Source organism: Mobula hypostoma, chromosome 11, assembly GCF_963921235.1.
Source record: "Mobula hypostoma chromosome 11, sMobHyp1.1, whole genome shotgun sequence".
Classification (NCBI taxonomy): Eukaryota; Metazoa; Chordata; class Chondrichthyes; order Myliobatiformes; family Myliobatidae; genus Mobula; species Mobula hypostoma.
This window is the reverse complement of record NC_086107.1, coordinates 36561168-36575302: the sequence shown is the minus strand read 5'-3', so window position 1 is coordinate 36575302 and position 14135 is coordinate 36561168. Positions and strand designations below refer to the sequence as shown.

At 40.2% G+C, this 14135-nt stretch overlaps 1 protein-coding gene across 2 annotated transcripts in view; it reads right to left on the bottom strand.

Annotated features, from left to right (window-relative positions):
• The window catches only part of tollip (toll interacting protein), a 32262-nt gene extending 19714 nt beyond the window's left edge, over nucleotides 1-12548 (bottom strand). For both annotated transcript variants that reach the window (XM_063061817.1, XM_063061818.1), the window contains exons 1-2: nucleotides 12361-12548; nucleotides 10345-10494 (exon numbers count right to left, since the gene is read on the bottom strand). In XM_063061817.1, the coding sequence (XP_062917887.1) occupies nucleotides 10345-10494; nucleotides 12361-12396 (186 nt within the window). In that variant the 5' untranslated portion in view covers nucleotides 12397-12548. The remainder of the gene's footprint in view (nucleotides 1-10344; nucleotides 10495-12360) is intronic.
• Between the last annotated feature and the right edge of the window lie 1587 nt (nucleotides 12549-14135).

Genomic DNA, 14135 nt, shown 5'->3' with positions numbered 1-14135 from the left:
CTAAAACTTCTGTTACAAAATCAGACTGACCACTCAGTATCGATCTGAATGAAACAAAGGAATGTGCTCAAAACAACTTTATTTTCTTTTTGTCCAAGTATCTGATAACTTGTGCCCAAGATGGGAATCAAACCATTAAGCAGCAGCCCAATGTTATACTCACAAAAATCATACTTCTGTATATGTATCAACTTCTTTCAGCTACCTGGACAAATCCTCTCCCACCACTAGAAGACTAACTGGACTCAATGACACAAATGACAGTGCTGGTGGCAGGGACAGAATAGTGACGCTCTTAACCAGCACTACAATCATTCTAGTTCTGATACCCTGCTCGAGGGGGTAGCTCAAGGTATTGTTCTACCCTCAGTTGCGCATCATAACGATCTGTAGTGAGATGTCTAAATTCATTAGTACTTTCCCAGACAGTGACTGCACATGCAAGATCTGGAGACAGTAAAAACATGGTGTGAAAGTTCTATGTTATAATCATACAGGTGCCAGGCCACAACCATTTCTGAGATAGAGCTAAAGCACCTTTCCCCAATATTGCCATCATCATAACATTTATGTCCAGAAACATAAATCTCTTATGAAAGTAGGCTGAAGGTGAGAAATTCTATGGTGTTATTCACCTATGACTCTCAATGACATTTTTGAAATCTACAAAGCACAAATCAAAAGTGTGATGTAATACTTTCCAAATGCTTAGATGAATACAGTACCAATAACACAAGAGTGATACACGCCCCCCCCCACAAGAACAAACCAATCCATTTGATTGGCTGCCACGATACATTTACCATCACAACCAGTGGCAAAAATGTACCCTCTACAAGATGCACTACAGCAGCAATTCAGTGATTCTTCTGAAATGGTACTTCTTAAATCTGCAACCTGTACAATCAAGTTATATAATATCCTGACTTGTGTGAGGGGGTTTTCAATGTGTCTTCTCTGGCTAGGAGGGCGGCTAAATCGCTTGCAGTGCCGGGGGATCATTTCAGGGGATCAGCCCCTCTAGTTGTTCAGCTGATCAGAGAGGTGTCGGGAAACTTCGTGGAGGCCCAGTGGGGGCACAGCTTGGGGTCTCTGGGGAAGCACGTTCCCAGCAATGTACCAATGAACTTCCGCAAGGAAAAGACCCTATTCCTGAAGGCTTAGAGGGACCACGCCCCAGGGTGTTGTTATGGATAGAGGGAAGCGATGCTAAAACCATCCTCGACCCCGGGGCACAGATCAAGTTGTTATATAGTTCGTTTTACAACCGGTGTCTGAAGCATTTACCCTTGACAACCGCAATGGCACCGGAGATTTTGGGTACCAGTGCCAGTAGTTATCCAGAAGACGATGATTGGTTAATGACCCTGGAGTTCATGGGGGCATTGTCTGGGCACCCAGCATGTCGAGTTGCTTCTGAGGACGTGTGTAGCAGCCTTGAGCCCTTACCAAATTTAAGCGAGACCCAGCGGTGGTACGGCCTGGGGGAGGTATCTGAGGGTGAGATCCTCTTAGTAGATGCTCCGAACTACCACGAGGGAGGGGAGTTGAGCATTGAAGACACCTCAGTGAGAGAGAGAGGTCGCAGCAACTGGACCCTGGTGCCGTGGAAGATGGAGGCAGCGTGTGTGTGGATTATGCGACGTGGTTTAATGTGCTGGATCTGAGAAGTGGAGCTGTCGAGCCGAAGATGGCCGTTATTAGTTCCCTAGGATTCTTCCGATCCCAAGATGCCCAAGGGCATATCCGGAGCCCCTGCATCCTTCCCGCGGGGCATGAGGAAGACCATGGGGGAAGTGAAGGTGTGTGGAGTTTTGGCGTATGTGGATGACCGCCTAGAGCTTGGATTCGCCTGGGGGGACTATGAAGCGAGGCGAGTAGCTGAGCCCGGGCGACAGAAGCGAAGTGTCAAATATGGAGGAGTTTTTGGCTGGGGGAGTTTGGTGCAATGTGAGAAAAATGACCCGACATACCAGTTGAACTTCCTGGTGGTGGAGCCCTGGTTACTATGACTATATGACTATTTGATGTGCAATGCACAGAAATTCCCTCTGAACCCATGTACCTATTGTATCTCTTTAAAAGTCAACTCTTTGACCATGATTTTGGGTTTTGCTGATATGATCAACGCTGGCTTTTATACATACTGTGATTTTTCCCCTCAAAAATGAAAGTTATTCACAAACAGAGTGAAACAGAATATAACTGTGTCTCTTGTTTGCTTATAAACATAAAACTACTGATTTTGACTGAAATACAAAAAAATGCAAAGGTTGGAATATCCTCTATATTATCTGTATAACTGGTTATTGCAATATAAAGATTTAGAATTTCGAGCCATTACGAACTTTAATTCTGGAAGTTCAAAATCTAACTGTTTTAACCTTTCAGGTTCTATTTCAACCTTTAATGTTTTTTAACAATTACGTTGATCTACTAAGGCCTTCGGTCAGTTTCTGATTTATAAATAAAAAATAAATTCTGTTAACATTGAAAAACTGCAGCTAAAAGGAACTAATGAACCAGCCAAACATCAAAGATACTTGACAATGATTGCAATAGTAATTCTACCTTAATCTGTTTGAAGGGTTGTGTAACGTTTCAAACTACATTTCCAGACAAGTGCTATTTTATACTCAAATCATTTGACATTATAATTACAATACAAAATTAGAGTTCTAAGTTGTAAGAAACTGTAGCTCAATATGCCAGTGAAAAAATATTTCCATAAACTTTTTTTGCACAGCTAGAGCAAGTAACAATAAAACTGCTGTTGATATGCAATTGATGACCTCCGTATCAGCTGGATAGATTGCTTTCGTCCCAATACGATACACTAGCTTACATCAAAAAGTTGTAGATTGGCTTACTGATACCCAAACTGCTTTTGGTCTGAGGTGCAAGTCCATGATGCCCTAGTTGTTCAATAAATATGCATTCCCTCCTTGAACTATAAAAGGTACAATTTGGTACAACCCAATATTTCTACTGTAGAAGTCTGCAACATAATTGGGGAGCATTTCCAACTAATGCAAGTTTATAAGAAATTTAATAATCAAGAAACATTCTTGACATTACATCACGATTCTAAAGTGCATGGACCTATTCAAAGAGGAGCAAAGTGTTATGCTGTACACACAGGAACAATTTCCACTTTAAACATTTAGCAACTTGTTCAAAGATTTTTGTGCAGGTCAGGAATGTGCTTTATACCAACAGTTAGCATTGGAACTGAATGGCCTTTGAATAGTGTTCAAATATAATAACAACCAAATATTGATTTACTTCAGCAGCAGGATCACCTAATCATATTGGTTCCTAATATTAATAGATGAAGCCAATATGAAAATAATTGATTGAATGCTGTATTAGCGCTCAACAGTACAACACCTTGTTGTAAGGGTGGTTCCTGAACTGACAGGTCTGAGGCTAAGGAAGAAGAATAGAAAGTTATGAAGGTAAAAGATTAAACAAAATGAGTGTTATTTTGACAATTTCCTCACGTTAGGAATAAAATTTAATGGCTAACTCATTAAGAGAAAAGGGAAAAGAGGAAGGGGAAAGCGAGACCATATATCTTAGTAAAATTCATGGAGAAAGATGGCAGGATTGGAGCTTCAGATATTAACAATAATTTAAGGATTAATCTGTGACATACCATAGCAGGGTACTATCCAGTTCTATTACATATTTAATATTTTAGTAATAATCTTGTAAATATATTCTTTAAGCATTCCTTGTTGTTCATATAATTTCTTATGGTTATATGTAAAAATACGTGAATTGCATACATCACGCTCTGTGATATATGTGCACCCCACTTAAACTAAAACAAAGTTACCCACATTTTGAACTCCCATCTTTTCCTTTTAACTAGTTTAATGCTTGAGTTATAAAACATAAAATTGGCAACAAGGTATTTTTAAAATGAACGACTACCTACTTGTGGAAGCTCAGCAAGACATTAGAGTTTAAAAAAATACGGTGTAGCATGTGTTCTTCAAAGGAAAGACACAGCAGAGTTTTTAAAAATGTTGAAAATGAAAGAATTTACAGGTTCATAAACATAGAAACATAGAAGATAGGTGCATGAGTAGGCCATTCGGCCCTTCGAGCCTGCACCGCCATTCAGTATGACCATGGCTGATCATCCAACTCAGAACCCTGTACTGGCTTTCTCTACATACCCCCTGATCCCTTTAGCCACAAGGGCCATATCTAACTCCCTCTTAAATATAGCCAATGAACTGGCCTCAACTGTTTCCTGTGGCAGAGAATTCCACAGATTCACCACTCTCTGTGTGAAGAACTTTTTCCTCATCTCGGTCCTAAAAGGCTTCCCCTTTATCCTCAAACTGTGACCCCTCGTTCTGGACTTTCCCAACATCGGGAACAATTTTCTGCATCTAGCCTGTCCAATCCTTTTAGAATTTTATACGTGACAATCAGATCCCACCCTCAATCTTCTAAATTCCAGTGAGTATAAGCCTGGTCGATCCACTCTTTCATCATATGAAAGTCCTGCCATCCCAGGAATCAGTCTGGTGAAGCTTCTTTGTACCCCCTCTATAGCAAGGATGTCTTTCCTCAGATTAGGGGACCAAAACTGCACACAATACTCCAGGTGTGGTCTCACCAAGACCTTGTACAACTGCAGTAGTACCTCCCTGCTCCTGTACTCAAATCCTCTTGCTATGAATGCCAGCATACCATTTGCCTTTTTCACCGCCTGCTGTACCTGCATGCCCACTTTCAATGACTGGTGTATAATGACACCCAGGTCTCGTTGCAGCTCCCCTTTTCCTAATCGGCCACCATTCAGATAATAATTTGTTTTCCTGTTCTTGCCGCCGAAGTGGATAACCTCACATTTATCCACATTAAATTGCATCTGCCATGAATTTGCCCACTCACCCAACCTATCCAAGTCACCCTGCATCCTCTTAGCATCCTCCTCACAGCTAACACTGCCGCCCAGCTTCGTGTCATCCGCAAGCTTGGAGATGCTGCATTTAATTCCCTCATCCAAGTCATTAATATATATTGTAAACAACTGGGGTCCCAGCCTTGCAGTACCCCACTAGTCACTGCCTGCCAAACAGTGAGCACTGTGTTATAATTGTCATAAATTTAAAAAAAGAGCAGAAATGGCTGGCTACATCGGAAAGATTGAAGTGTTTTATTACACACAGGTAACTGGATTTTGTATACTGAACAGACTGAGCAATATTTTAAAGCAAATGGAGCAGCCAATGAGAAACAGGTACCAATTTTGCTGAGTGCACTGAATTTAAAGACATACAGTTTGCTTTGAAGTTAAACTGCTTTAACCAAACCAACCAAAATGAGCTTTGCTAATATAATGAAAGTAATGCAGGAACATTTAGAACCAAAATCATTGTTGATTGAAAAACATTATATGTTTCATAAGAAGAATCAAAAGGAAGGGTTAGTTCAATGATGGGTTTAATGATACAAATGAGAGATCGTTTTGTTGGTGGAATTTTACAAGAAAGCATTCAAAAATGGCTTGTAACAGCAGCACAACTTTTAAAACAGCAAATGAAATAGCTGTATCAGTGGAAACAGCAGATAGAAACGAAATTGAGTTGCAGTCTGGGATAAAAGAGAGCATGAACAAAATTGCAATGTCTAAACAGAAACTGACCTGATCGAACAAATTGTGTTACTGTTGTAGCAGGGGCTCACATACACCAGACCAATGCAAGTTTAAAGGTGAAAGTTGCAGAAAATGCAATAAAGTAGGTTACATACAAAGAGCATATCAGACAGACAAAAATGGCCTGCACAGAGAAGATTAAAAGATAAAAATTCACCTTGCAGTTTCAAAAAGAGCATGAGTCAGCATGCTGTTAATGAAAAATCTGATAATAATGAGAGTAACACAGGGCTAGCTAGCTTTGAGATTTACAAAATAAAAACTAACAATAGACAAGCAATAAGGAAATGAACGGCAATTTAATTAAATTGGAATTGGACACTGGCTCGGCTGTTTCAATCACTCCACAAAATGAATTTGAACACCATTTCAAAACTACTAAACTGAAACCTACAGATATTGAACTAAGAACTTATACTGGAGAAAAGATAACTCCTGTGGGAATGACATTTGCAACAGTGAAATGCAACAACCAGCAAGCCGCATTGGGCTTTTCTGTGGTAAAAACAGGAGAGCCAGCACTGTGTGGGCATGAGTGGCTGAGACAACTACAACTTTTGTATGTCCACCATTTGCATGTCAAATTTCCTCTAATAGAGGCAACCAGAAGTGAATTAAGAAAGGTACTGGATGATGGCACAACTGTTCCCATGCTGTACACCATGAATCGTTGCCCAACAGAGGGCAGACAGGTGTCAGTGCCAACCTCTATCTCTGCTTTTTTAAAGCATATTGGACCAAGGAAGGACCAGCTGCTCAGAGGAACCGTGAAAGTTACGAAAGCAATTGTCCGACTATAACAGTTTTTGTAGGCAACAAACCTTCTGATATGTTAATCATGCAGTTACTTGTAAAATGTGGCTTGGTTTTACTCTGGAATAGAGTTGAAGGAGCTTCAGGAAAGTTGCAAGTATTCGGTTTTTTTGAGTATAATGAACCAGAGTCTACTCTGTGTGCATTAAGGATAGTGCATGTACTTTAAGTGGGAATCAAAAAGCTGCTAGTAAAAGTAAATGCAAAGACCAAAGTCCAGCTGGATGAACGAAAGACCAAAAAGAAGTCAATGCAGATACGAAAGCAGGAGGATTCATCAGATGATATTCTGGATGAGCGAACCAAAAGAAGTCATTTAATAAGACCATAAGACATACAAGCAGAAGTAGGCCATTCGGCCTATGAAGTCTGTTCCGCCATTCAATCATGGGCTGATCCAATACTTCCAGTCATCCCCACTCTCCTGCCTTCTCCCTATACCCTTTGATGCCCTGACTAATCAAGAACCTGTCTATTTCTGCCTTAATTGCACCCAATGACTTGGTCTCCATAACCGCCCATGGCAATAAATTCCACAGATTTACCACCCTCTGACTAAAGCAATTTAACTGCATCACTGTTCTAAATGGATGTCCTTCAATCCTGAAGTTGTGCCCTCTTGTCCTGAACTCCCCTACTATGGAAAATAACTTTGCCATATCTAATCTATTCAGGCCTTTTAACATTCGGAATGTTTCTATGAAATCCCCCCTCATTCTCCTGAACTCCACAGAATACAACCCAAGAGCTGCCAGACATTCCTCATAGAGGAACCCTTTCATTCATGGAATCATTCTGGTGAATCTTCTCTGAAACCTCTCCAATGTCAATAATTCCTTTCTAAAATAAGGAGCCCAAAACTGCACACAATACTCCCAAGTGTGGTCTCACGAGTGCCTTATAGAGCCTCAAAATCAAATCTCTGCTCATATATTCTATACCTCTAGAAATGAATGCCAACTTGGCATTTACCTTCTTCGCCACTGACTGAACCTAGAGGTTAACCTCTAAGATATCCTGCTCAAGGACTCCCAAGCCCCTTTGCATGTCTGCATTTTGAATTCTCTCCCCATCTAAATAATAGTCTGCCCATTTATTTCCTCCACCAAAGTGCATGACTATACACTTTCAAACATTGTATTTCATTTGCCACTTCTTTGCCCATTCATCTAAACTACCTAAGTCTCTCTGCAGACTCTGTTTCCTCAACACTACCCGCTCTTCATAAAGGGAGCAATAGAAAAATTAATCAGAGAAAACTCCAGTGAACTAACTGCACCTTCCCAAGATCAAGATACACAAACTAGAAGAAAGGTGTCCATACTCAGGGCTGTCGGACCACTCTACAACCACTATGGAGGAGCCGCTAGAACCTAAGATTGTTTCACTGCCATTAGTCTCACCTCCCAAGCACACAAGTAAGAAAGCCTCCACAGTGATTAAATCTTTAGGCCTGAATGAGACAATTTTAAGTTTAACTATACTGTGTATGTCTGTATAGTAGTTGTATTACATAGAATACTGTGCATACAGTTGAGATGCATTCTATATAGACTTAGAGCTTCATAGTTAAGCAGAGGAGTGTTGTTTATTTAATATTTCAGTAATATTTGAGCAATGCTGTAAATATATTATTTCAATAAGCATTCTTTTCAAATTTTTCTATTGCATTATAATCAGTTAAATGAACATATCAATAATAACAATACCAAGAGAACAGGATCACAATAATAGCAATCATATATACAAGCATAAGTTTCAAATAATATATCCAGACAGGTCCCCCCGATCTCTTGATAATTGAAACCGAAAAGAAAAGTTCAAAAGATTTGTTCAAGAAAAAAAAGTTCAAAAGATTTATTCAAAAAAAACCCTAAAATAAACAGAAAACAAAACAGAAAATAAAAACTGGGCTGCCATAATTTGTCAATTATAATTACTCTGTCCTTGACTCCATTCCTCCTTCCATAAAGAATTAGATATTACGAAAAAGGATTCAAAAAGAAAATCAACTTAAGTCATATGTACGGAAATATTGAATAAAGGACTCCAAAGTTTCCACGAGTTTGATCAAGGAATTAACCGTGATTTTTTTCTAGGTTTAAACAAACTATAGTTTGAGAAAACCACTGAAGAGTAGTAGGGGGATCAAAATCTTTCCACCTAAATAAAATGGATCTTCTGGCCATCAGCGTAACAAATGCTATCAAACGGCAGGCTGAAGATGATAAATAATTAGAATCAATCATTGGTAATCCAAAAATTGCAGTAATAGGATGGGGTTGTAAATCAATATGTAAAACTGCTGAAACAATACCAAAGATATCTTTCTAGTATTTCTTCAAAAGAGGACAGGACCAAAACATATGGGTTAAAGCAGCAACCTCAAGAGTTACATCTGTCACACATAGGGTTTATATGGGAATAAAAATGGGCTAGTTTATCTTTTGACATATATGTTCTATGAACCACTTTAAATTCTATTAAAGTATGTCTCGCACACACTGAAGTAGTATTAACTAATTTAAGAATCTTTGCCCATTCTTCTGCGGATATATTTACTTGAAGTTCTCGTTCCCATTCATTCTTTATTTTATCAGATACGCCGAAGGGATTTTCATGATCAAGTCATAGATATTTGTTATTACGCTCTTTTGTAAGGGGTTTAAACTTTTAGATTTTTTTTCCGTAGTATCAATTTGATGTGATATCAGAAAGGTAGGCAAAGTAACAGTCAAAAAATTTCTAATCTGTAGGTATCTAAAAAAGTGTGATCTAGGTAAATTGTATTTATTAGATAGCATTCTTTGTTTATGTAATTCATAATGGTTATATGTAAAAAGGTGCAAATTACACATGTGATGACGCTACCACCTGATACATGTGCTCCTTGTTAAGAGTGAGTTTTGGGGTAGATGATTCATTTACACTTAAATGACTTTGGCCACCAATCTTCTGTTTGACAAAGAACTGTGGAGTGAGTTCATAACAATGCATTTCCTAAAAGCTGTGAATACCAGACGCTGCTGACGCCATAGTTTGACCAGATGCTGTAGTTTCGAAGACAATATTATCTATACTTTATAAATATGAATTGTCCTCTATGTTAGCAAGTAAAATACCAAATAAATGTATTGTGGATTTAACCTGCATTTCTAAAGACTGTGAATACCAACCCAGATATGCAGGCGTCAGGAGGAAAGGATGAAGTCAGAAGGTGTGATGTTTTATATGTAGCTTCAAAAGAAAGCATTGTCTATACTTTGTAAACAGGAATTGTCCTTTGTGTTTAGCAAATAAATATCATGCCCTGTCACAGGGCTAGCAGACCTTTCTACCGAAAGCGTCTCCGTCTGTATGACGCCTGCCGTACCTTGTTTTGTCGAATAAAGAAGCTGCTTTGTATCTACCAGTAACTCTGTCTCTCCAGTGATTTCATCCACCCCACAACACTCCTCACTTAAAGAAAAACCAAATTATACACACATGTCGAATTCCTATCTTCTCCTTTTAATTAGTTTAATGCCTTGGATTTACAAAACATAAGTTCATAGTGCAAAACAAAAACACCTCTAACTGATTTTATTTGAGTTACACATTTCGATGTGCCCAAGGTAAAATTAATACATTAAATTACTGCAACATTTGACAGCTAATAAAGACAGTGCATGGATAAGCAGAAGCAATTTACCAGAACACGGTAAACAACTTCTACAGCATTTTGGGAGACTAGCTCTTTTTCAATTATTAGTGAAAAAGCACAATTTCCACAAGCAATTTTACAGTAGATAAAGAGGAAAAAAAATGTGGCCCATTCCTGATACCAAAGCTTTGACTCAAAAATGTCCTACCTGTACCACTGTGATGCTTAGTCTGCCCATAGTAGCTGTTTCTGTTCCAAACTGCATTTGCTGAGCTGCCTGTGCATCAAGCTGCACTTGCTGCTGCTGCTGAGTCGGTACAATGCGAAGGAAATCTTGTGGCAGCTCTCCGATGAACACCTTCAATAAAAGAGCAACATTTATACAATTTATTTGCTTCCAGCATACGTCATAATCAACTGACAATAAAACATAATAGAACTGTATTTTAATCTGAACTCCATCTTCCTATTTCTTACTATTCTATTCCTATAAATTGCAAAACATCAAGTTTGCTTTAAACATACACAGTGAGTCAAAATCTACACCTCTCTGAGGTTAAGAACTGCAAAGATTAAGAATGTTTTAATTTAAAAGAAAAAGTCAACTCATTTCTAATTGGCTCATTAGAATTAGAATTCAAAATTTTACTAGCGTGTGACAGTCCCTCCTGGCTTTCTGACTGGACCATGTATAATAACTTCAACTGCCTGGCAAATGGACTGATCAGGAATACAGAAACAAAGATGAGTCCGCCCTTATACAGACTGCTGTGAGAAAACAATAAGACTACTGAACCATTCCTCCTTTTAATGTCACTCCAAAATAGCTGGTTTTCCCATTTACAGAGCTGTTAGTCAAAACATAAACTGCCACCTCCAATATAAATGAATAAACCCAAACCTCATGCTATCAGAAAAATCTTTCAAGATACACCAGACATAGAAAGTAAAATGCCTGATATTCTTTCATTCTTGGTATCAATGGACTATTGTCCAAACAAAAGAAAATATATGTACAAATGGAAGCACAACAACAGGATGAGAATGGAAATGCTCACATATTTTCCATCAAAATAAATGATTACATTATGAATAAATAGAACCACATTCATTCTCCTGCAGGATCGATTCAAGTTGCCAGTCTTCTATGACTGGTGAAAAATTATGGGAATTTAAAAACGTGGGAATTCATGGAAAGAAAAAAAAAGATACGTTGGAGAAAAAAACGTAGTTATATTTTGGAGACACAAGACACTGCAGATGCTTGAATCTGAAGCAACAATCAACATGCTGGAGGAACTCAGCAGGTCAGACAGTATCTATGTGGAGGGAAAACAATCACAACAACCCTTTATTAGGACCGGACCCGTTGACTGTGTACTCCCCTGCATAGATGTTGCCTGATCTGCTGAGTTCCTCCAGCATTCTGCGTGTTGTTCAGGATTTTCAGCACCTACAAAATCGCTTGTGAAGTGTCCCTCAGTGAAGTGCGTGTAGGTTAGGTGTAGGAATAGAGGTAGCAATCCTCGACCCGTTAAATTCCTCCAGCTGACTTTTCGTTGTTGAGGTCATATTTGTTTATGCGATTTTATTTCTTAATTTAAAGATGTCGGAACTGCGAGAACGTCCAACTATACTTCCCAAATCTCTAATTAATAATCTGATCACTTTCTCCTGAACGAGTGGTCTCTCTCTCACACACACACACTCGCACGATGAAAACATTAGAAATCGATTCTGGGAGCAGCAGATACGGCAGTCAGTGTAAGTGTCATGTGATGAAACTCCGAGGAATATATTTAATTGCAGTCGATTACAAAAAAAACATATTTTACATGTGATCGTAGAAGGAAGAGAATTGCTTGGTCTCTGTAGATCATATCAAGCTAATTTTACAGTAGTAGAACCGAGTGATCGTCTCTTTAAAATACAACTTGGGGTGATTGGCCACATCAAACCTTTCCCTGAGTCCGGCTGACTACCGAACACTTGATGGCGTTTAATTCTTTAAAAAAAAACGAAACAGACGATGAATTGCAAGACAGCTGTTGAAAATAGACATAAGGAAACCGACAACTAGGGACGAGCGACCGACGCCCCGTCGGCTCTGGTACTGCTGCAGTAGAGCCGGAGCGCGGACTGTCGACCGGTTTGCGAGGCCGCGGGAACTCCCCTCGGGAGCCGGAACAGGGCCGCGGCATCGGTAGGGTGGGTGACATCTTACCGGGCCTCTCTGGGTGGAGATGGTGGTGGCCGCCATGACGAGGAGGCTGTCCGAGTTGTGCCGCCTCGGGTCGACGCGCTTGTCCAGCCCAACCTCGTCCTGTGCGGATACCCTAAGCCGCAGGCTACGGAGCGCCGTCTACTCGCGGCCCTTCACCAGCGACTGGCCGCGCCCGCTGACGTCAGCGCCCGCCCGCCGCCCGCCGGCGCCGTCGCTGCGGATCTGAGGCTGGGGCTCCTGCATTGAGTCATGACTTCTCGGAACGGAGCTGAGGAAGAATTCCTCCAGCCAGAGGCTGTTGAATCTGTGGAATTCATTGCCACAGACGATTGCGGAGGTCCACCACGATTTTGTGTGTGTAATTGGATTTCCAGCATCTGCAGATTTTCTCTTGTTTATTGTCAATTCATTGGGGATATTTAAAGTGGAGGTTGATATGTTCCTGATTAGTAAGGGCGTCGAAGATCACGGGGAGATAGTAGGAGAATGGGCTTGAGAGGGATAATAAATCAGCCATGATGGAATGGCAGAGCAAACTCGATGGACCGAATGGCCTGGGTCCGCTCCTATGTCTTATGGCCTTATATTCCGAGGCTGTGTTTCGTGGGAGAAATTGGATTTGGAGAATTTTTTAGTGCAGTACGAGAGAGTGCTGCAGTGTGGGAGATGTTTTGGCTAAGATGTTAAAATAAGTCTGCACATCTAGGTAGATGAAAAGATTTCCCTTAGTTTTATTTCAAATTTTTTTTTAAATTCTTCGTCGTCAATATTTATCCTTACGCAACCGGTCTCTCAGAGATCACATGGTCATAATAGCAATACACACAAAATGCTGGATGAATTCAGCAGGCCAAGCAGTATCTATGGGAAAAAAGTACAGGTCCTACTGAAGGGTCTCAGCCTGAAATGTCCACTGTACTCTTTTCCATAGATTGCCTGGCCATCTGAGTGCCTCTGACATTGTGTATGTGTTGTTTGGATTTCCAGCATCTGCAGATTTTCTCTTGTTCGTGACGTCGTCATAATAGGATCTCTTAAATAATAAACGATTCTTTCTGCCAGCCATCAGTTAACTTTTGTTAAATTGGAAAATACCCAAAGAATCACTCGATATACCTCTACGTATTCAGGCCTTAAAGGTCTCTGTATTTTTCTAAACAAAAGACTCAACCAGTTTCCCTCCACCACCAACCTCCTCCATCCTCCTCCATTTGGCAGAATTGGTCCTCACACTCAACAATTTCTCCTTCAGCTCCTCCCATTTTCTCAAAACTCAGGGGGTAGCCAAGGACACCCTCATGGGCCCCAGCTATGCCTGCCTTTTCATTGGCTACATGGAACAGTCCATGTTCCAAACCTTCCCTAGCAATGCTCCTCAACTCTTTCCGCACCATAATAATGATTACATTGGTGCTGCTTCTTGGACCCATACCAAGCTTGTCAATTTCATCAACTTTGCCTCCAACTTCCACCATTCCCCTAAATTCACTGGGTCCATTTTTGACACCTCTCTCCCCTTTCTCGATCTCTCTGTCTCCATCTCTGGAAACAAACTGTTAACACCATCTTGTATAATCCAAATAATTCCCACAGCTACCTTGACTATTCCCCACCCTGTGCCCTGTAAAAATGCTTTTCACTTTCTCAATTCCTTCATCTCCAACGCATCTGTTCCCAGGATGTGGCTTTCCTTTCCAGGCCTTATTAAAGGAATTGAGTTTCACTTCCTTCACTATTGATGCTATCCTCACCTGCATCTCTTCCATTTTCAGAAC